Raw genomic sequence first — 23270 nt, forward strand, 5'->3', positions numbered from 1 at the left:
CTATATTGGTTTCTATAACTTACAAAAGTAATACATGTTCAATGGGGAAAATTAATACAGAAGCAGTTAAGACAGAAAATGAGCCTCTACTCTCCTCTGCCCTCCCCCTTCCTCAGGTTGTTTAAGAATGAAGTGACCTTTCCAGATTGTTCAGTATCTCTCCTATCTCCCTATTAAGTTGCTATATCATAGCAAACATTTATAGACATGCTTCTTGCCTTAAGGGTTTATAATGCAAATCAGAAAAGGTTAAATTCAGAAAAATACAGATCTTTATGTTTGTATTGCACTTATGCTTTCAAAGCTTTTCCCTAAATATTATCTCATTTAGTCTCTGACAATCCTAAGAGATAGAAAACAGCATCTTTATATTGTTATTATTATTAATATTTTTTAAAAGCAGTTTCAGGTTCACAGCAAAATTGAGGGGAAGGTACAGAGATTTCCCATACACCCCCTGCTCCCACATATGCAGTCTCCCCCTTTATCAACATCCCCACTAGCATGATACAGGCTTACCACTTTTATTGTGCTTCGCAGATATTGCATTTTTTACAAATTGAAGGTTTGTGGTAACCTTGCATCAAGCCAGTCTATTGGCACCATTTTTCCAACAGCATTTGTTCACTTCATGTCTCTGTATTACATTTTGGTAATTCTCACAGTACTTCAAACACTTTCATTATTATTATATTTATTATGGTGATTAGTGATCTTTAACGTTATTAATGTAATTGTTTTGGGGCACCACAAACTATACCCATATAAGATCATGAACTTAATAAATGTAGTATGTACTCTGACTGCTCCACCAACTGGCCATTCCCATCTCTTTCCCTTTCCTCAGGCCTCCCTATTCCCTGAGTTACAATAATATGAAATTAGGCCAATTAATAACCCTACAATGACCTCTAAGTGTTCAAGTGGAAGGAAAAATCGGATGTCTCTCACTTTAACTGAAAAACTGGAAAAGATTAAGCTTAGTGAGGAAGGTTGTCAAAAGCCAAGATAGGCTGAAAACTAGGCCTCTTGCCCCAAACAGTTAGGCAAGTTGTGAATGCAAAGAAAAAGTTCTTGAAGGAAATTAAAAGTGCTACTCCAGTGAACACAAAAATGATAGGAAAGTGAAACAGCCTTATTGATGATATGAAGAAAGCTTTAGTGGTATGGATAGAAGATTAAACCAACCACAACATTCCCTTAAGCCAAAGCCTAGTCCAGAGCAAGGCCCTAACTCTTTTCAATTCTGTGAAGGCTGAGAAAGGTGAAGAAGCTGCAGAAGAAATGTTTGAAGTTAGCAGAGGCTGGTTCATGAGGTTTAAGGGAAGAAGCCATCTCTAGAACATAAAAGTGCAAGGTGAAGCAGCAAGTGCTGATGTAGAAGCTGCAGTAAAGCATCCAGAAGATCTAGCTAAGATAATTAATGAAGGTGGCTACACTAAACAACAGATTTTCAATGTAAATGTAACAGTCATATTGGAAGAAGATGCCATCTAGGACTTTCATAGCTAAAGAGGAGAAGTCAATGCTTGGCTTCAAAACTTCATAGGACAGGCTGACTCTCCTGTTAGGGGCTAATGCAGTTGGTGACTTTAAGTTGAAGCCAGTGCTCATTTACCATTCTGAAAATCCAAGGGCCCTTAAGAATTATGCTAAATTGGGCTTCCCTGGTGGCGCAGTGGTTGGGAGTCCGCCTGCCGATGCGGGGGACACGGGTTCGTGCCCTGGTCCAGGAGGATCCCACGTGCCGTGGAGCGGCTGGGCCCATGAGCCGTGGCCGCTGAGCCTGTGCGTCCAGAGCCTGTGCTCCACAGTGGGAGAGGCCACAGCAGTGAGAGGCATGCGTACTGCGAAAAAAAAAAAAAAAAAAGAATTATGCTAAATCTACTCTGCCTGTGCTCTATAAATGGAACAACAAAACCTGGATGCCAGCACATCTGTTTACAACATGGTTTACTGAATATTTTCAGCCCACTGTTGAGACCTACTACTTAGGAAAAAAGGTTCCTTTCAGAATATTACTGCTCAGGAATTCCCTGGTGGTCCAGTGGTTAGGGCTCTGTGCTCTCACTGCCAACAGCCCAGGGTTCAATCCTTGGTCAGGGAACTAAAATCCCACAAGCCGTACTGTGTGGCAAAAAAAAAAAAAGAAGAAGAAAAGTACTGCTCATTGACATTGTACCTGGTCACCCAAGAGCTCTCTGATGGAGATGTATTACAATGAAATTAACGTTGTTTTCATGCCTGGTAACACAACATCCATTCTGCAGTCCATGGATCAAGGAGTAATTTTTTTTTTTTTTCGGTACACGGGCCTCTGGCCTCTCCCGTTGCGGAGCACAGGCTCCAGACGTGCAGGCTCAGCGGCCATGGCTCACAGGCCCAGCTGTTCCGCGGCATGTGGGATCTTCCCGGACTGGGGCACGAACCTGCGTCCCCTGCATTGGCAGGCGGGCTCTCAACCCCTGCACCACCAGGGAAGCCCTCAAGGAGTAATTTTGACTTTCAAGTCTTATTATTTAAGAAATACATTTTGTAAGGCTACAGTTGCCATAGAGAGTGATTCCTCTGATGAATCTGGACAAAGTCAGTTGAAATCTTCTAGAAAGGATTAACCATTCTAGATGCCATTAAGAACATTTGATTCATACGAAGAGGTAAAAATATCAATATTAACAGGAGTTTGGAAGAAGCCGATTCCAACCCTCATGGATGACTTTGAGGGGTTCAAGACTTCAGTGGACAAAGTAACTGCAGATGTGGAGGAAATAACAAGAGAACTAGAATTAGAAGTGGGACTTGAAGATATGATGGAATTGCTGCAATCTCATGGTAAAGCTTTAATGGATGAGGAGGTGCTTCTTACGGATGAGCAAAGAAAGTGGTTTCTTGAGATGAAATCTACTCCGGGTGAAGATGCTGTGAAGATTGTTGACATAATAAAGAACTTAGAATGTTACATAAACTTAGTTGATAAAGCAGTGGCAGGACTTGAGAAGATTAATTTCAATCTTGAAAGAAGTTCTACTGTGGGTAAAATGTTATCAAACAGCATTGCATGCTTTGGAGAAATTTTTCATGAAAGGAAGAGTCCATCAATGCAGCAAATTCTTTGTGGTCTTATTTTAAGAAACTTCCACAGTCACCCCAACCTTCAGTAGCCACCACCCGGATCAGTCAGTAGCCACCAACATCAAAGCAAATCCTCCACCAGCAAAAATCTTACGACTTGCTGAAGGCTCAGATGGTGGTTAGCATTTTTTAGCAATAAAGTATTCTTAACTAAAGTATGCACATTGTTTTTTTTAAGACATAATGGTATTGCACACTTAACAGACTACAGTGTAGTGTAAACATAACTTTTATATGCACTGGAAATCAAAAAAAAACTGTGTAACTCACTTTATTGCAACCTTTGCTTTATTGCAGTGGTCTGGAACCAAACCCACAATATCTCTGAGGTATGTCTGTACATTTGTTACAATTGATGAACCTCTATTGATATATCATAATCACCCAAAATCCATAGTTTACATTATGTTTCACTCTTGGTGTTGTACATTCTATGGGTTTGAACAAATGTAAAATGACATGTACCCATCACTATGGTATCACACATAATATTTTCACTGCCCTAAAAATCCAGTGTCTATTATTTATCCCAATTTGATAGAAAAAAAAGCTGATACCATGTAACGCGGAGCAGCTTCCCTTAAGTCCCCTAGCAAGGGCTTCATCCCAAGTTTCCTGACCCCTTTCCTACTTTACCACATAAAAAGGCCATACTGAAAACCACAACACAATGAGCGGCAACACTAATGGGAGGAAGGCCAGAAGCCAAAGAGAACCACTCAGAAGGTTGACACATCAGTGATCATGTCTTTATCTTGGGGGATGTGAGAGTAATTTTGTCCCCATGCTTCTCTTTTATGGTGAAGGTGAGACTGCACATATCTAAACAGGAGATAAGAGACAGGAATGTATCTGATCAATGTGGATGGCTTTCTCTTCCCAAAGAAATGGCCAGCCTCCCAAATCCTGAGGGTTCTGCAGAACTTGAGAAGGAAGTGAAAAGAAATGAGTCAAGTATGGCCAATGAAAGATGGAGGTGCCCAGCAGGGACAAGATTGGCCAGACAAGTGGCATATAGGTACCTGGCAGCATTTCCATAGCCAATTTATCTCACCAATTTGTTGGTATGCATACCTGATTGGAGAATGTGGGAATTATGAGGCAAGAGCTAATCTCCTGGGTAGGCATGATACAGTAGAAAGAAAATGATTTTTCACCATTTGTTTCCTAAGATGGGGAAAAACTGATTAGAGGAAAAATAACGTTGGTTTATTATAACAAATTCAAATACATAGAAGAATGTGAAAGTTCTCCTGTTAAGTCAGAACTGTTACCAGTTTATTGTATATTTTTAGACTTTTAAAATGTATAATTGTATTTATAAATTTAAACATAGATGAATCAGATCATCCATATTCCAAATGTATGTGAAAATGTTAACTTTTATGTTATATGCATTTTACCAAAATGAAAATATATATCTTGAACATCTTTTCATGCCAATCCATGTTAGATCTTACCTCCTCTTTCACAAGGCTGGCCTGCATGTATGCTGTAGGGTAGATGTACCATGATTTATTTAATCAGTCCCCACTGATGGAGATTTATGTTGTTTGCTTTCTTTTCTTTTTCCCCCCTCACTATTATAATGTTGCAGCTATTATAACTACTATAATGTTATAATATTATATATATTTATTTGTAACTATTATAGTAACTTGGAGGGGGGAGTCTTTATACACTTGTCTATTTCTTCAGTTTAATACATTCCTAGAAGTAGAACTGCTGAGGGGGTCAGTGGGCATGCACACATTATGTTGCCAGTTTTCTTTCCAGAGAGGCTGTGATAATGTACATTCTCACCAAAGGGGTATAGGAGATACTCAGGTTCTGAAGTCATAAGACCTGGATTATATGGTTGTAAGGCCAGCTGGCTGTATGAGCTTTGGCAAGTTACCTTTCTTAATATCCCTTTACTTTCCAGGCCAGTGTTAGAATTAAATGAAATAATGTATGTATTGGGTTGGTTCATTTGGGTTTTTCATAAGTAAGATGTCATGGAAAAACCCAAACAAACTTTTTGGCCAGCCCTATATAAAACACTTTGCAGAATGCCTGACACCTATAGCAAATGGTAGCTCTTTTTTGTTTTATGTTGTTCTCTCCTCATTTACTTGGTTTCCATCTAGTCTAAAGTATTCATCAGTCCCAATTTCCTTGGCCACCAAAGGGAGCTTGGGATACTAACTAACTTGAGATTTTCTAATCAGCAACAAGAGGTATTGCCCCCTTACTGAGTCTGAGTTTCCCAGGAAAGCTTTGAAGCCAATTTCCAGAGCTCTATCTTTAGTGACTAAATCACAAAGAGACAAGCTCTCCGCCTCTCAGTGACCTTTCCTAGGATCTTAATCAGGCCATGCTTTACTTCCCAGGACATGGCCAATCAGGCCATTTCAACAGCTGCCCTTCAGCTCTCCAAAACAGGACACTGCATTAAGCCCTGGAGGCTACAAAGAGCACATGGAAAACAGATAGGAGACAGACCTTAAGACACCTGTACCCCGGGACACTGGGAAGACCAGCTTAAATTCCCATCCCTATGTCCTTCCACAGTCTGGCCCAAAAGCAGGAGGGTTGGAACTGGATTATGGCTTCTTGGGGCTTTAAGTTCCAAAAGTATGGGTTTAGACTTGAAATTAACCAGGTCCCAGTGACAGAAGGTGCTCAGTGACAACTCTCCAAACTGCCAAAAGGGGGCAGTGTAGTGTTATGGTTAAGAGCATGGGCTTTGACTCCACACACCTGGGCTTGAAACAGGGCTTTGCCACGAATTAACTGTGTGACTTTGGGTCTCACTTGCCTTCTCCGAAGATTAAGGGTATTCCTTCTTCATACTGTTGAAAGGATGAAATTAAATGTCTGTCTGGTAGCAGACACACAGTACTCATAAAAAGCAGGACACCAATCTGTAGGATGTATATGATTGAATATGATAGTCAGATATGACATGGCGTTACCAAATAAAAGAGAGAAGATTGACTCCATTTATTTATTCATTCATTTGTTCATTCAGCCTTTCATTCAACAGATATCTAGTGAATGTTTACTATATGTTAAGGAAAACTGTGAGGCACAGGAGACATAAAGGGAAATAAAAATAGATATGATCTCTGCCTTCATGAAACTTGGTCTTCATAAGGATCCATGTGAACAGAATAATCATATAAACAAATGTAAAGTTATAAGTGTAAAAAGTGAAATAAGGAGAAGGCCATTGACCAAGTCTAGAGGTCAAGAGAAGCCCTCTGTGATGAAATTATAGCTGAGCTAAGATCTGAAGGATGTGTAAGAGTAACCAAAAAAAAAGGCAGAAGGTGCAGGAAAGGCATTTCAGGCAGGAGGAAAAGCCAGTGAGGTTGGGTGTGGTCATGGGGTATGAGATCAGCTGGAGAGGAAGGCAGGAGCCAGACCACACAAGGCCTTGTAGGCCATGTTAAAGATTTGAGTCTTCATAGTAAGAACAAGGGGGAAGCTGTTAAGATGTAACGTGCTGTATTGGACATCCTTGCTACCTGGCAATGCTTTCCTCTGATATTTCCTTTCATGGGGATGAAAAGGATAGGGCTTTACACAATTCCTGCTGCAGCCATCCGGGAGAAAGGAGCAAAGAAGGACTCTGCAGCAGGTCTCTTCCCAAGACAGAATGAGTCCCTCTAGATCCTCACTGCCCAAGGAAGAACTAGACAGGAAGAATGTGAATGGGGCAACCAGGGCTGTGAGACTCATCAGAAATTCTATACTGGGTAAATGGGCTGTCACTACAAAGCTAATGTTTTCTGGCTGCTGCGTATCCAGCTTCCAATTCTCAGCTTCCCTGCACTATCAGATGCTCCTTTGCATTGGACAAAATGACTAAGGGACTAATAGCTATTAGGCTGGGTGGTGGCGGTGCAGCACTCCTGGGGGCAGGGGCAGGGCCCAGGGGTGGGTTCAGGTTGGCAGGAAGCAGCTCTCAAGTTCTGTGTGCCTTTCCGGTTAGCTGGCTCACAGTGTTTGCAGTGTTTGCTTGGGGCATATACACACTTAGAAGTGCAAAGTCTTTCCAGTCTCTCCTGTGTGAGGAGAGACACTGGGAGTGAAGACACTGGGCAGCACAGGAATGCTAGAAGTCCCAGAAGGTGGTGGTCGTGTTCTAGCCCTCAGAAGTTTTTGAACTTGGTTGGAAAGAGAAAGGGCCTAAGAGTGCTGGAGCTGCCCATCCAACCCCTCCTCCTGCCTCTCCCGGCCCACAGTCGGGCTAAACAGGAAACCAGGCTTGGGTGCCTGCCAGGGCCCAGGCTGGGGCAGGAAGTTCAGGAAACAAGTGAGAAAGACCCTCCTCAGCATAGAAGAAGGCTGCTCAGAAATCCCTGGGAAGGTAAAATCAACCCAGCTCCTGCTGAACAATCTCCCAGGGGAGGAAGAGACTGGAACTGCGTCTACTCTCCAGCATGGCCAAGTGTGGCCCTCACAGGATTCACAGAGCTCAGACCTAGGAGCTTCATAAGGAAAGACAGTGCTGCCTCAGTGAGAACACACTCCAAGTAAGGACCCTCCCCTCAGAACCCAGGTCCACTCTGAAGCGGGTTGGGTACATGTGGTCTAAAGACATCCTAGGGCCATCTTGGGTTGATAAGGAAGGAAATGATGGAATAGGGTAAGGGCAGTGGTAGAAAAAGTGTACCTAAAAAAGAAAGGGCTGGGCTTCCCTGGTGGCACAGTGGTTGAGAGTCCACCTGTCGATGCAGGGGACACGGGTTCGTCCCATATGCCGCGGAGTGGCTGGGCCCGTGAACCATGGCCGCTGAGCCTGTGTGCCCAGAGCCTGTGCTCCGCAACGGGAGAGGCCACAACAGTGAGAGGCCCGCATACCGCAAAAAAAAAAAGAAAGAAAGAAAGGGCTAGTGATATCTGTAATATCTCTGGGGACAAAGGCAGAGAATTGACAGGGGTTCTCTCTTGTCCAAATGTGAAGGAAACTCCTGATGAAATAATGGACTGAGTCACAGACAGAGAACAGACTTGTGGTTGCCAAAGGGGAGGAGAGGTGGGGGAGGGATGGATTAGGAGTTTGGGATTAGCAGATGCAAACTATTTTATATAGAATGGATAAACAACAAGGTCCTACTGTATAGCACAGGGAACTATATTCAATATCGTGCAGTAAACCATAATGGAAAAGAATTTGAAAAAGTGTATATATATATATATATATATATATATATATATATATATCTGAATCACTTTGCTGTACAGCAGAAATTAAAACATTATAAATTAACTATACTTGAATAAAAATAAATTTAGAAAAAAAGAAAGAATGGACTGAGGCGATAGCCATCAATGGCTGCTAAAAGCATTATGTGAAAGGCTGATGGAGGGATCAGGCTAACTACACAACTAATCAATCTGAACAACACAAAAAGTAGGACAACCATGTGTCCTGTGCCTCCTGACATGATGCAATAGGAAATACAAAGCACCACCTTGGAAGGATCCTTCACAAAAATGTTGAAACAAAATCTGATCAGGGGCTTCACTGGTGGCGCAGTGGTTGAGAGTCCGCCTGCCGATGCAGGGGACACAGGTTCGTGCCCCGGTCCGGGAAGATCCCACATGCTGCAGAGCTGCTGGGCCTGTGAGCCATGGCCGCTGGGCCTGCACGTCCGGAGCCTGTGCTCCACAACGGGAGAGGCCACAACAGTGAGAGGCCCGCGTACCGCAAAAAAAAAAAAAAAAAAATCTGATCAGGCCTTGAGATTTAATTACCACTTTGCAGAAATACGGGAGATAGAGGACTATAGATGAAATAATTACGGGAGAAATACGGGAGATAGAGGACTATAGATGAAATAATTATTCAGAGTAATCCAGTGGGTGGGTACAGGTGAAATAAGATTAGCCCTAGGTTGATAGTTATTTAAGTTGAGTGGTTCATTTTACTTCTTTCTCTACTTTATATGTGTTTGAAATTTTCCATGACAAAATGTTTTAAAATTTTGAAGAAGGTCTGCAGACAGGAAACTGCCTCCTTCTCTAGCCCACAGACCTGTGGGAAGAGTAGTTGCAACGTGGACTTGTTCAAACGTTTCTTGAGCCCTGAGAGTTGGCCTTTGAGAGCGGAAACAGCAGCAGGACATCCTCCACTAGCCTCAGTAGTGGGGTTCTCCAGGAAGGTCTACCCCACCAACAGGACTCTGCAATAGCGCTGGCTGGGATGGGCAGGGCCTCCTCCAGCCCAGGCCCACTCAATGGAACCCCCTCTGGGAATCAATGGGAGCACAGAGCACTTCCATCTCTAGCCCGGCCTGATCAGGGCCCTGTCAAGGAGGCCAAGGACTCTTCTCATTTGGTGATAAGTAGAATAAACCATCTTCTCACCCTCTCCTGTAAGAGCTCCTTGGGAATCACGTGCAAAAAACGGAAATCACCAACCCCTTAATCACCATCAATTTTTAGATCAGAAATGATACAGTAATTTGCAGTTCATTTTCATGTACATGATCTTCTTTATTTATAAAATAAATAAATAAAATAAACAGTCTGAAAGATTAGGAGCCTGGCCAAAGGTCATAACAAAAGGGCTAGAGCTAGAATGTACCCAGCTGACTTCCTACCAAGGCTGTGCATAGCTCCTGCCCTGGGGCCCATGTCCTTCACTAGCTCTCCCTGATCTCTGCACCCCCCTCAAGGATACTCAGACCAATTCCCCTCATGAGAGTTCCCTAAGATTACCTGGCTGCTGTAGCTCAGCCCCTGGCGAACAAGGATCTGAAACATGAAGTTCCATCAGGAAGTTGATAAGCAGGCTGATAGATGAGCAAACCCTGGGGGCTGACTGGTTCCATTTGGTGCCAATGTTTTCTACCATCCCCCAAGTTGGTCTCCCTCCTTGACTCCATGTAATTTTCCCTCCTCTTCCCCAAACTACTTACTAGCCACCACCGCCTCCCTACATCATTATCCCCACTTGGCCTTTCTCTAAGCTTATGATCTCCTCTGAGCCAGGGCTGGAAGCAGCAGGCCCGCTGAGAGCAAAGAGGACTTTCTGGAAGCTGAAACCCTCAGGGAACCCCTCTGGGATTTGCAGGAGGCCCAATGGAGGCCCCTCTCACCAGCTGCTGCAATTTACATGCCAATGTGACTGCTGGCTTTCCCACCAGAAGTAGGCCTGCTCCTGGACAGAACAGCTTGTAGCATTTGGTTTTTGTGGTAAGGAGAACGTGAACCCCATGCCTGCCACACAAAGAACAGGACATCCAGGGTGGCACTCTTGCCTCCCTCTAAGCTCCAGATATATATATTTTTTCATCTCCAGGAGGATGTGTGCAAGTCATCCGGTGGTGGAAGATCCAGGTAGGAGTTCTTCATCAGCAGAGCTAAGTGTTTTGCTCACTAAATATTACACATCACAACTCTATTAACAGCTTTTCCAGCCTCACAACAAAGTGGGCAGCACAATCATCGGCTGTGCTACCAACAGGAGAGCGGCTGGATGGGCTCTCCCATGTTCTCCTGTGTCTTTCTCTCCTGAAAGCTGACCTCATGGTGCAAAGGGAGAGGATGGAGAAAGGCCAGTTTGTAAGGGCCTCAGACTGCAAACTCAGCTGGGAGCCCCCACCCCACTTCTGGGAGCAAGGAGCAAGTCCCTCCTTGTCAGAGCACTCAAGCCCTTTCTCACCCTGTGGTCTGAGCTCAAACATCACTTTCTCATAGGAGCCTTACCTGACATCCCCAATCTAAGATGGGAGGCTTCATTATTCTCTCTCATGTCTTTTCTGTCACTTGTCATAGTTTGTCATTGTAATTTTGTTTGTGTGCTTTATTTGTTTAGTATCTTTCTTTCCCACTGGATTGCCAGTTCATAAAGGCAGGGACCATGTTTGCTTTATTTATCATATTATTCCTTGTGTCTGGTATAATGTCTTGCATATATCAGATGCTCAAAAGATATTTTTTGAGTAATAAATGAGTGCCCCAATCCATGTATCCCCCTGACTCTCCCACAATTCCCCACATGTACCTTCTGCTCTGCTAACGAACTCCCGCCCAGTCATCCCCCTCTGGGTCTCTTCTGCTCCCCTCCTTTGAATCACCTCCTCCCCTCTCTTTTTCTCATTTTTAAAGGATGCAGCTGTAGTGTTCTGTAGTTCTGTTTCATGAGAGCAAGTTTCTTCTTTGTCAGACTGTGAGCTTTGGGAGCAGAAGCTATCTGCCAAGGAGTTAAAAGAGGAGTTGGGGTGATGAGACTTACAACACAACACATCAAAGTGGACACTCCAAATCAGGATATCATATGTATCAAGTTATATGCCACAGGTTATAGAGGCTTTTGGGCTTGGTTGAGAACTCACTAGGATAGTCAGAGAAGGCTTCCTGGAGAAGGGGAGTTTATATGGACCTTTGAAGAATGGGTAGGAGTGGAATAGGCAGAGAAGAAGAGGGGAGAGAATAGTTAAGAGGAGGCCTCAAGATGCCCATAGGTGAGAAGAGGTGAAGGGCCTGGCTGGACCTACCAGGAAGAAAGTTGGCATGAATGGTAGAACGTATGGCCACCTGGAAGGGCAAACACCTAGTGTAGATGCCTCAAAAGCCAGTGGAGAAATTTAAGTTGATGCAGAAGAACTGAAATTAAGTCCCAGATTGTGAGGGAAATATCATGGGTTTGGGAATCAGGATACCTGGGTTTTAGTCTAGGCCATGCCAACCTCCAGCTGGACAATGGCCAAGCCTATTTATCTTTGTGGAATTCTGCTTGCATATCTGTAAAATAGGCAAAAATTATTTTCCCAATCTATTGCACAAGGTGCAGTTCAGGTATTGGAAACATCTTTGCATCTACCTTGGAAAGAAATTTAAGATAAGTATAAGACAACTGCATCCATAAACTTCACACAGAGACAATGTATTAAGGTCACAGGACAGGTAGAATGGAGAGTTCACACCTTAGTGAAGGAAAAGAAAGGATGCATGAAGAATGGGGCATTTTTGTGATTGGCCTTGAAAAATAGGAAAGATTAGCAAACATATACTAACAGAAAACTAGCAAAGTGTTGCTCATACTAAGTTCCACAATGAATTTTTTTTTTTTTTTTCGGTACGCGGGCCTCTCACTGTTGTGGCCTCTCTCGTTGCGGAGCACAGGCTCCGGATGCACAGGCTCAGTGGCCATGGCTCACGGGCCCAGCCGCTCCGCAGCATGTGGGATCTTCCCGGACCGGGGCACGAACCCGTGTCCCCTGCATCGGCAGGCGGACTCTCAACCACTGCGCCACCAGGGAAGCCCCCACAATGAATTTTTTGGGGCATGTTTATATTGCACATACTTAACAGAGCCATGTTTATTGCTAGAATGTTGTTCCTAGCTCCTGCTTTACAAAGACTGTGGCATTTTGCAAAGAGCAATGGGTCTTCTAGGTGTCTGGCCTTTGGCCCAGTTTAGGAACTGCTACCACAGGAAACGAGAGGCAATGGAGTCCAAAGATAGAAGCATGTCCACACTCCCACCTAACTGCCCTGGTTCCTCCCTGTGAAGCCACAGATAATATGAAGTCTAACCATCTTTCCTTTCTTAGCTCCAGTCCTTTAGGCATTTGAAAACCTTAAAATGTTTTTTCTAAGACTGTTGTTGTTTTTATTTTGTTTTGTTTTGTTTTTGCAGGCTGAACAGCCTCAGTTCTTCCAACTATTCTCACAGGACATGGTTTTGACTCTTTCATCATTCTAGTCCTTCCATCTTTTGAATAATGACATCAGCACAAAATGCAGGACTTTAGATGGCACTGACCAGTGCAGAGTAGGACTATCACCTCCTAGGACCTGAACTCCAAATTTCTATTAATGTAGCCTAATAGCACATTAGCTTGTCTGGTGTCTGTGTCACATAGTAGACTTCCATTAAGCATCTGTCCACATAAGCACTAGCTCTCTTTGAAGATCTGCCGTAGTCTACCCACTCACACAGCCTTAGCCTGATTCCTATTTAAATTCCACATTGCTGAATTCAGCCAGCTACATCTCTGAAAATAAGAGTCACATTACACACATGTGGTAGAGTTTCCACTAAATATGAAACCATCACCTCACTAGCCCCAGTGGACTCTTACCTGTATTAGCAGCCAGCCTAGACCAAGATGTCACTCCAGGTTCTTGCTTTGATTCTACATTGCTAAGGCAAAGGGCTATCCTATTTCATATGTGTCCTGAGTTCAATATAACAATATGTACAGCTACTAAATATGATCATGAAACCTCGACTGATGATAATGGATGTACAATATCAATATTTTGGATAGTGGCAGCCCTACCGTAATCTGTACTGGTCAGATCACATGGAGAGGTCTGTGTCTACTTCCAGGGGTGAGAAACTCAAAAGTACCCACTAGAGCAGCCAGGATGACTAGGGATTTGGAAACCAGACTCCAGGAAAATGGTGGAAGGAAAAAGCAAAGCGTTTAGCCTGGGAAAAAGAGTGCTAAGGCTGTATAGCCCACAGTAGGGCCTTTTCCTCACCAGGAACTGCTGGCTTAAGGATCTCCTCTTGTAGCCTACTCCTTCTTCTTGCTCCTTTAGCCAAGGGCTTATAGTTTCATCTTAAGCATGGCCAACACCTTATGAGATATTTATGAGATCTCTTTATGAATCTGCCTCTTTTCCCCTCTTATCTGCTCAGCAGAGTCAAGGTTCTTCCCTCTTACATGGCCTGTTTCCAAAGGATTATTTACTTTATATCAAGTCAATACTTCAAAAACCCACGCTGAAAATCAGGGGAGGAAAGTTCAGTTTTCTCCATTCATTTCTTAAAGAACCATATCCTAAGACTCCAAACCTCAGTGAAACAGATTGCTAAGCTGGCTAACATCTCCAAGAGACTTCTTTTCCTGTGTTCTTTGCCTAGGATAACTATGATGATTCAGGGTTGCAAGGATGGCAAGCAGAAGCCTAGAACTGATGTTTCCCCCACTGAAGACTATGGCAGACATGGAAACTCAACCATGTCATTGTTTCTCATTGAACCAGAACTCAGCCTCAGGATCTACCTTAACACGTGCTCCAGGCAGCCATTACTGATCAATGGGCATTGGCATAAGGGGTGAATAGAACTGAGGCATGAAGCAGCCACACCAGGATTAAAAGTAAAATACGAAATGGGTAAAGTGTACAGTATATGAATTACATCTCAGTGAAGCTGTCAAAAAAAAAAGAAAGAAAAGAAAAGTTAATGGTGAAAATGCTGATTTCACCAAAGCAGTGTTTAGTAGAGGGACTTGGGAAGTAAACCCCCCTTAGCATTGTCTTGAGAAAAACGAAGCACCTGACCTCGTTTGGTCAGAAGCAAAAATATTTGCTTCTGCACCTGCCAAAGTTCACTAAGAACTTCCTACTGATGGCAACAAGTTCAGACCCTGACACAAAGCAGCAACATCCCATTAGAAACTAGCATAGGGCAAAATGGCGTGGGTTATAAAATAGGCTCAAAAGAGCTGGGAAGAATAGAAATCTAGACCTGATCAGAAGAGAGACTAATTTCTAAGTCAGGGTTTCCCAAAGAGTATTGCATGAAACACAATGGTTCTGTAAGACGTTAATAGATGTAACATGAAAAAAGGTTCCATAGTTCTGTAAGTTTGAGAAACACTGGATTAAACAAAGCTGGAAAGATTTCTTTATTGCAGGGCTTCTCAGAGTCTTTAAAATGCTAGTAAACATTGTGATAGGATGGAGTTATAGGGTTTCCCAAAGGAATTTGTCTATAGGTACTTTTTCCCCCCCATAAAGTATCTCAAAGGACCAATATTCCTAAGAATATACTATAGGAAATGCTGGTCTGAACCATGCTTGACTGAGAGCTTCACTAATTCCTTTATAAGGATAAAATTGGGAATTAATATGGGAACTATAAATCATTTATAGCTTGTACATAATTATGTTTAAGTTAACTACATAGTAAAATATATATGGTTCTCACTCCATAGTTTGGGTGCAGTTAATTCACTAAAACTTAGTTAAAGTACCCCTTCAGGTATTGTTATAAATAGATAGATGGGGTGGACTTTGGTTATGACAGCCAAGAGTCTGGTGATAAAAAAAGGCAAAGCCAGGACAAGAACCACAGTAGCTGGGCTCATTTCTGCCTGGGTGTGGCTTCTTGTCATACTTAATACTTCCCAGGACTAGAATGGTCATTCAGAGAACATTCTTTATGGCCATTAGTCCCCTCTTACTTGTGTACACACTCACATACATCATCATCATCACAGAAACTTAAAATTCACCCTCAAGAAACACAACCATCTGATCCTCAGTTTGACATCTCTGAATAACAACAACAAATTCAAGTACATAGTTGCTTGAACTGGCTCCTAAGAATGTAAAATCCAGAGGGATCTCCTACTAGCCCCCATCTACCTGTTCCCCAGCCCAGACCCTCTGGGCCTTCTTCCTAGACAACCTCCTCACTCCCTAGAGCCCAGGAGTTCACTCGGCTGCCCCGCAGCGAGGCTGATGGGTCATGTGCCAATTTCTGAACTCCAGAGCAGAGCCAGATCCACAGCTGGCTCCAGCTCTGCCCGCTTCCTGCCTTCCTTTCTCCGCCCAGACGGCCAGATTCCCACCAGAGTCTCCTAAGAGAACAATGACTTGAGAGCCTGCTGAGCCACGCCTCTTGTTTCCTTCAACCAGCACCTCTGGGTAGCTGCCCTGAGCCTGATTCTCCGCTTCCTGCCTCCTCTGGGGCTCCCTGCACCAGTTCTCCCAGGGTCTGCTGGAAAGCATGAAGCGGCTAAGCCAGGAAGCTGAGTCTCCCATGTCCCCTTTCCAGACACAAGGCTCCATCTGCCCTCACAAGGAGGGTGGAGGGTCCCTGAAGCTAATCAGGTTCAAGTGAGAAAGGCTCTGTTTCCCATCTCTGTTCACTCTGAGCTATAGTCAGTCAAGGGCAGCAGGCAGTTGGGGGCTGGAAATGACTCAGCTTGACTCCCAGCTGACATGGAGTCAGGTAGCCTCCTGGTACCATGTGCCTCCCTGCAGCGGCTACACTTGGGGCGTCTGAGAAGCCAAGTCACCCCTGAGCGATCTTAACCCAGAAGCCTGCTCCCTTGGCACACCTTGCCTGGAAGATAGTACCCTGGGTGCTGTTTCTACACCAAGTGCGGCTTTCCAGGCTGGTCTCAGAGAAGGGAGGTACATGTCCTTTTCCATTCTGACTCTTGCAAGTAAAGCAGTAACTCATATATCCATTCTAGAAGAAATCAGTGAAAGGGCCCAGCTCAACCAATCAGCCAGAAAACCATAGGTTTGACCAGAATGATGGTAAAAGCAAGGCCAGAAACTGCAACAGAAACACTCTCTCAGCCAACAAAGGATGTTATTTTTCCTTTATCAAAGTGCTGCGGGGCGGGGGGCGGGGTGTGGGGGGACAACCTACCATGGCTCCTCACTGCCACCAATTCACTTGCATTCATCAAAGCAGGTTACAGAGGAAAAGTATTCACTGGCAGATGAGCACACTTAGCATCCTTTTGAGGCTGTGGGGCTAGTTTCACTCTGCTCTTCGGTTTTTCAATAACCCCAAGACTGCGGCTTCAGAAGCAGAGCAAAGGAAAACAGCAGCCTTCTCCCATATAAGCAGTCCCTGAAGCCAAGAGGTATACAGACCCCCTCAAATTTCCTGGGGTGGTGATGGTACCTCTTGCCATCCAGACATACATGCCAGAAACATGGGAGTCATTCTGGACTCCCTACTTCTCCACCCCATCTCCAAACAGGTACCACATCCTGCCTATTCCACTTTATTAGTCTCTGTACATATGTCCCCTCTCTCTTTCTGCTTTAGTGTAGGCCTTTGTCATCTCTTGCCTAGATTATTATTATACCCACCTTCATATTAGTTTTCCAACCTCCAATCTCACCTTTTCCAATCTCTCAACCACTCTTGGAATGATAGTCCTAAACTCAAATTTGATCATGTTATTTCCTTAACTATAACACTTTATTCATTCAAATGCACCCTTTCGATTCTGCCTCTATGCCCTTTGCCTGGAACTCTTGTCCTCACCTCCTCTTATTGGTCTGCCAAGTTTCTAGTCCTCTTCTAAGAGCCAGTTCAGCAATGTCTCCTCTGTGAAGCCTTCCCTGACTACTTGATGAAAGGCCTTACTGTTTTTCTTCGGCGCTGCTGGACCTGGTTCTTACTTCTTACAGTGCTCATCACCCTGTCTTGACTGTATATATCCATCCCTGGAGCAAGAGGCTGTGGTATCGAGCTCAGCACAACAGTTAGCAGAAAGTAGGTTCTTAGTGTTTGTTGACTGAGGAGATGAGCAATAAGGGAGGAGCTGGAGGCTCCTGATCCGCACTTTGCAATATAGGAAGAGAGAGAATGGTGTGCCTCTTCCTAGAACCTGAGAAATGCTACTGGGTCATGAGTTACATGGACCATTAGGCGAATCCACCCTTAAACTGAAGAGTCATTTTACTACAAGGAGATGACTTAAGGCTCCCAGACCACAGAATACATGTAGGTCAATTTTCCATAGTGGCTTCTTGCTAGCTTTACAATGTTCCCTCTGCCACTTTCAGGAGCTGCTATGACCCACTCACTAAATTAATGTCCTGACCATCTCCATCCCTGAGCGCAAGGAGTCAGGAGGAGTCTGAAATTCCTTTCCAAGCTTACGTGGTCAAAGAGTCAGAACCTCAGCTTTCCTCATCTTCTCCCAAGCAAGGTGACACTCTTTCCTAGGAATGCCCTACAGTGATCACCACTCTTTCCTAACATGTATCTAAAATCTTCCTGTAGCCGTTTGAGCCCATCTTTCTCCTGGCCACCCCCTGGAGAGATCTCACGTATCTTTACCTGTAAAGTACCTGGAACTGAGCATATACTCGTGAACTATACAACTGAGTTAACAGATAACCTGGGTTTCAGTGAGGCCAGACTAGTATTTCTCTCAAGAGCACAGAGACCCTGTCCGGTGCCATATGCTTTTTTTTCCCCCCACCAAATCTCTTCCTCTCCATTACAGCCAAAGAGAAGACATAGACTGTGAGGCTGTACCAACCAGCCCAGCAGACAGACAGTAGGGCCAGAGAGCCTATCCCTGCTGCTCATACAAACAATAGCCCAAATTCAACACAATTGCTCAACAGAGAGCCTTGGACAGCTGGGAGCTTCCCTAGATCAGTAAGGTGTGTGGCTTGGCCATAGAACTGACATACAAGGTGCGCCTATCCCTGTCTTTGCAAAAATCTGTGCTCAGAAACACTCAGGATTGTAGGAGATAGACACAGCAGGAGTGGAACCCAGGGACTAGGTCTCCCAGAGGAGCTCTCATTCCTTTCATAAGGAGACAGAAAGAGACCTTGGGGAGCTCTCAGGGATAGGCCCAGGCCTGGTTCAGCTGCTGCGATGCAGCCAGGCCAATTAAATAATTGGTGTGATAAGGAAAGTAGGGAGGCAACTCCCTTCAGGCAAACTCCACCCCAGACAGGAGGCTCCGTGCAGCTGTGGCAACAGCAGCAGCAACAACAAAGCAGGGATCTCTTCCTCTTCCTCCCACTAGCTGAGAACTATGCTTAAATTAGCACCTTGGAAACACCCAGATCTGCTGGCTGTGCCTTCTCTCCTAGCTTCTGCCGCTCCCCTAGGCCTCCTTTTCAAGTGCAAGTTTCTCTTTCAAGTAAATTTAAAAAAAGATGTTTTCCACCTAGAGTTCATCTCTCCAAGTAAGGAATGGCCTCTGGATTCTTCCAACCACTATGGGTGGGAGAGTGTTATTTGATGATCAAGCCCATGTGACAGGCCACTATCGGTACAGCTTGGTCCAGAAAGGGGCAATGATACCAACACAAGCATTGCCTTGTTTCCCTTAGGGCTTAAGGAGACAGCCCCGCCTCTGCCCTCAGAGGGACTCACACTGAGAGGGTGAGCAAGAACAGTAACTTCTGCTAAACTGTGAGCTCCAGGAGGCAGGGCTATGTCTGTCCCTATGTTGCTAACCACTGTGTCCCCAATACCTAGTACAGTACCTGGAACAGAGCTGATGCTCAATAAATATTTGGTGAATGAATTTGCTGAATCAATGATATCAGGTCACTATGATATTCTTTGGAAGAGTGAGGAGCTATTGTTTAATCTTTAAAGAAATAGTTTGTCTTCATTTCATAACTGGGAAACTGAGTCCAGAGAAGAGAGATTTCCTAGAGGTCTTAATAAATAATGGCAAAAAACGAAATAGGTCACAGCTGAGTCTGAGACCCTGGTTTTTTGTTTTTTGTTTTTACGGTACCCGAGCCTCTCACTGTTGTGGCCTCTCCTGTTGCAGAGCACAGGCTCCGGACGCGCAGGCTCAGCGGCCATGGCTCACGGGCCCAGCCGCTCCGCGGCATGTGGGATCTTCCCGGACCGAGGCACGAACCCGTGTCCTCTGCATTGGCAGGTGGACTCTCAACCACTGCGCCACCAGGGAAGCCCCAAGACCCTGGTTTTTAAGATCTACCCAAACACTCCTAAAGGGCCACTTTGCCCTTCTCTTCCGCAGTATGCCACCTTGATTTCTTATGCCCCGAAATGAAGACTCTTGGGGAAACTCCACACAAGATTCTGCTGGTCTCAATAATACAAAGAGCATTTAAGGAGCTCTGGGGATCCTCTAGACTTTGACCTGGGAACAGTGGTGGAGAGGCAGAGATCTGCAGGGCAATGGCTATGACCCCCAAATGGCAGATGACTGTATTGCTACTTCCATAAGGCTCTCATTCAACCTCAACAAAGTATCCTCTTGCAGAGAAGGGCTCCTTTAGCCTTCAAGAAAAGGGTCTGAAGGCGGTCACAGCTTTTCTGATAAGTGCCTCCTTGCCGTAAGCACTTCTACTTCAGAGCCACACAGATCAGAAGCAGCCCAGGAGTCTTCTGAGGACACTACTCACTCAAACCATCATTGAAAACTTCAGGCAAAAACAGAGGCATCAGGGACAGCTGAGAGAACCTGGTGACCCCTTCCTTCTCCCCTCTCCATGGACAGCTATTGCCTCTCTCCTTAGGAACCCCAGATGGGAGGCAAGAACCAACTCATTGCTTTCTTCTCATTCACTTGGACCTTCTCCTTCATCTGCCCTCCCTTTTGATTCTTGATTAGATACGTACAACTGGAAGGGCAATCTAGTTTGACAAGCCAGGTTGGCTGGAAAGATAATTCAGAAAGGAGTGTTCTCTTAGCCCAGCCCAAAGTTCTTCAAGTTCATGGGACAGAGTTCTCAACCAGGATTTTCTGGCCCTCAAATAACCCAATGATGGCATCAGGCTAGGAAAAAAGTCCAGCAGCATCTCTCTCCCCAGTTTAATATTACACTTCTGTAAAGCTTCTCTGTTTGGGCTTCTAGAACTAAGTAGTCACAAAAGGGGAAAAAAGACACATCTCCAGCTAGGTGGCCTCTGATGATTCTCTCTACCATCCCCCAAAAGGTGTGGCTTAGAGTTGGTCATGGGTCCCTGCCAAGGTCTGTCTTGGCTGCTGTAATGGAGAGATTACTTGCTCAGAAAGCCACAAAGCACATCTGTCAGCCAGGGGCGGGGGTCCCAAGGGTAGAACCTGTTCCTCACCTCTGCTTAACACAGAGGGAAGAGGGTTAGGGAACCCCAGAGCTTCAAGACCTGGAGAGCTCTGCTCAGCTCTAGCTGAGCTCATAGAATAGGGCATCCACACCTTCAGGTTCCTGGCCTGCCTTGCCTCCTTCCAGCTCCCACCTGGGCTCCAAGGGGGAAAGGAGAAGGAAAAGCAAAGCGAACAGAGCCGGGCACTCCCTCCCTTCTCCCTTTCCTTCTCCCAGTTGGAAAGACGCCGCCGCCAGGCCTCGGCGTCTCTCGCCCGGCGGATGTGCAAGCCAGTCAGGTAGACGCCCCGGGACGGTGGCCAATGGGTATGGTCTCCCCTAGGCCGGCCTCCGTGCATCGCCCTCCCCCTTCCATCCCCTCCGCGCCGGCAGCGATGACATCATTCTTCCCTGACTCCGGGACCGCGGACAGGAGGCAGGATCGGCGCCCAGCAAGGACTCCAAGCACGTAGGCCTAGGATGCTGGAGGCTCTTCCGAACCGGTGGGCACAGGCGGCTCCAGTGCGGCCCCGCCCCCTCTCCTGCCGGTTCCCCAGCTCTCATGTGCGCTCCGGATTCTCCATCTCGCCACCGAGCTCTTTCCTTCCCGGGTCCAGCACCCCCAGCCTAGATTGACTGCACTCTCTTCCGGAGAAGAACGGAATTCCCGTGTCCTGCATGGATCCCCTGTCCCCACTCGTCCTCTGCCCAGGCCCTGCGTTCCCATCCATAGCCAGAACTGGAGGGGAGGCCCCTCCTCCTCTACAAACCTATTCCCGTCCCTTAGACAGCCTGCTCCTGGCCCCCTCCCCCGCTCTGAGCATCACAGGCCTCTAGGTCTAAATGCCTCCCTACCTCTCATCCCAGCCCCCTGGGCCTACCACCGGCGGTGCCCCAAGACAGTTCCCTTCCTTTCCCCGCTATGGGCCTCCCTCCACTAACGGTGTGCACCATTGTGCCCCGCTCGGTTCCATCCGACGGCGCTCCCCGTAACTCCCTTGGCCTGCCTCCGCTGGCAGTGCTCTCCGCCCTTACAGGCCCCTTTGCTGTCATCCCACGTATCCTCCCACGGTTTTCTAGTCCTGCAAGTCCCCCTCCCCCGGCGATGCGTTTTCACGGCTCTCTACTCCATCCGAGGCGCCCCCTCCGCACAGTCCCCAAGGCTTGACTCCCTCCCTCCCCCTCAGGCAGCGTCCCCTCCCGGCCCTGGCCTGCCCGCCGCCCGCCCCCTCACCAGCGGCTGCATCTCCGAGTGCGCGGTGGGCACCTGGAACCGGTCGATCTCCTCCATCATGGTGCCGGTGGGCTAGAGGGCCGGGGGTCGGGCGCGGCCAGGGACGCCGACGGGACCGCGCGGGGCGGCGGCCCCAGGAGCCGGGTCGGTGGTGCAGACTAGGCCGCCCCGGACCAGTCGGGCAGATGGAGGGTGGGCACGAGGCGGGAGGTTTGCAGGTGGGCTGAGGCCGGCGTGGCTCCGTCAGCTTGCCTAGCGCTACAGCGACCGTGGCCCTGCAGAGCCGCAGGTCTTGCCTCGCCTCCACCTCCGCCGCCGCCTCCTGTCAGCAGCTCAGCCACTGCCGTGACTCTGCAACTCCACTTCCGGGTCCGGGACACCGCCTGATCCTGCATTATTCATGAGGAGGCGGTGTCTGGGCTCACTAGCCCCTCCCACATGCGGGAGTTCCGAAAGGCGCGGCAGCTGGTCGTCTGGCCTTAGGGGGCGGGGCTTAGTGGAGCTGGTGGTTCCCCGCGCGCCCAGCCACGCCTTCCCCTCGAGCAGGGAGGAGGCATCAGAGGCGCCTGCGCCTTGGCTGCGGGTTAGTTGCTGGGTAACCGCGTCAGGGAGGAGCCGATTCCATTCTGCGAGGGCGCGGGGACCCACAACGTCGGGTGTCCCCAAAGAGCCCCTGAGACTGGGAATTGAAGTGAAAGAGAATCGGATTTCCTGTGCATGATTGAGGGGACGGACAAACCTCTTGTCCTCAGGCGGGGGAGCGTTTTGTAGGCGCTCCAAGTGTTGAGGTGCCTTCTGCTTCTTCGAAGATGCCCCACAAACCACCGCCTCGTAGGCAGGTAACACACACCTCGACCTGCTCTATTCCGACGACCTCTGACCTTCGCTGCCAGTGACCACTGATCATACCTCTGCTACTGACCCTTCATCTTCCTTTCCCTGTTGACTTCTGTCCCCCTGTGATTCCTGGCCTGTGTTCCCAGTGACCTCTGACCCCGTCCTGCTCTCTCCCACTAATCCTAGCCTCCTCTCCCACACTGCCCCCGACCCACTGTTTCCTACCACTCTTTCACCTGTCCTCCTCTCACCATTCCATTCCCTCACTCCACAGACCCAGCCTGACGGGCCCATCCTCCTTAAACCCCCATCCCCACTCCTACCAATATGTTCCTCATCGTCCTCACAGTCTTGTCGCAAATAAGTAATTTCTCCTGCCCTTTGCTGAGTGCCCAGTACTGGGCTAGGTGGAGACACTGGCCTTTGGGAACTCACAGGAGAGTACAGGAGAACTGTACCGGAGACACAGAACAGATTGTGTGTGGGCGTATGGTTC

General features: G+C 46.7%; 1 protein-coding gene across 6 annotated transcripts in view; it reads right to left on the reverse strand.

The window, feature by feature from the left end:
• FAM219A (family with sequence similarity 219 member A) overlaps window positions 1-22274 on the reverse strand; it is a 53065-nt gene extending 30791 nt beyond the window's left edge. For 4 of the 6 annotated variants that reach the window (XM_060014916.1, XM_060014915.1, XM_060014913.1 and 1 more), the window contains exon 1: window positions 21938-22274. In XM_060014916.1, coding sequence (XP_059870899.1) covers window positions 21938-21997 — 60 coding nt within the window. In that variant the 5' untranslated portion in view covers window positions 21998-22274. The remainder of the gene's footprint in view (window positions 1-21937) is intronic. The other 2 variants (XM_060014917.1, XM_060014914.1) reach the window with 1 other exon arrangement.
• Between the last annotated feature and the right edge of the window lie 996 nt (window positions 22275-23270).

This window comes from Delphinus delphis, chromosome 6, assembly GCF_949987515.2.
Source record: "Delphinus delphis chromosome 6, mDelDel1.2, whole genome shotgun sequence".
Classification (NCBI taxonomy): domain Eukaryota; kingdom Metazoa; phylum Chordata; class Mammalia; order Artiodactyla; family Delphinidae; genus Delphinus; species Delphinus delphis.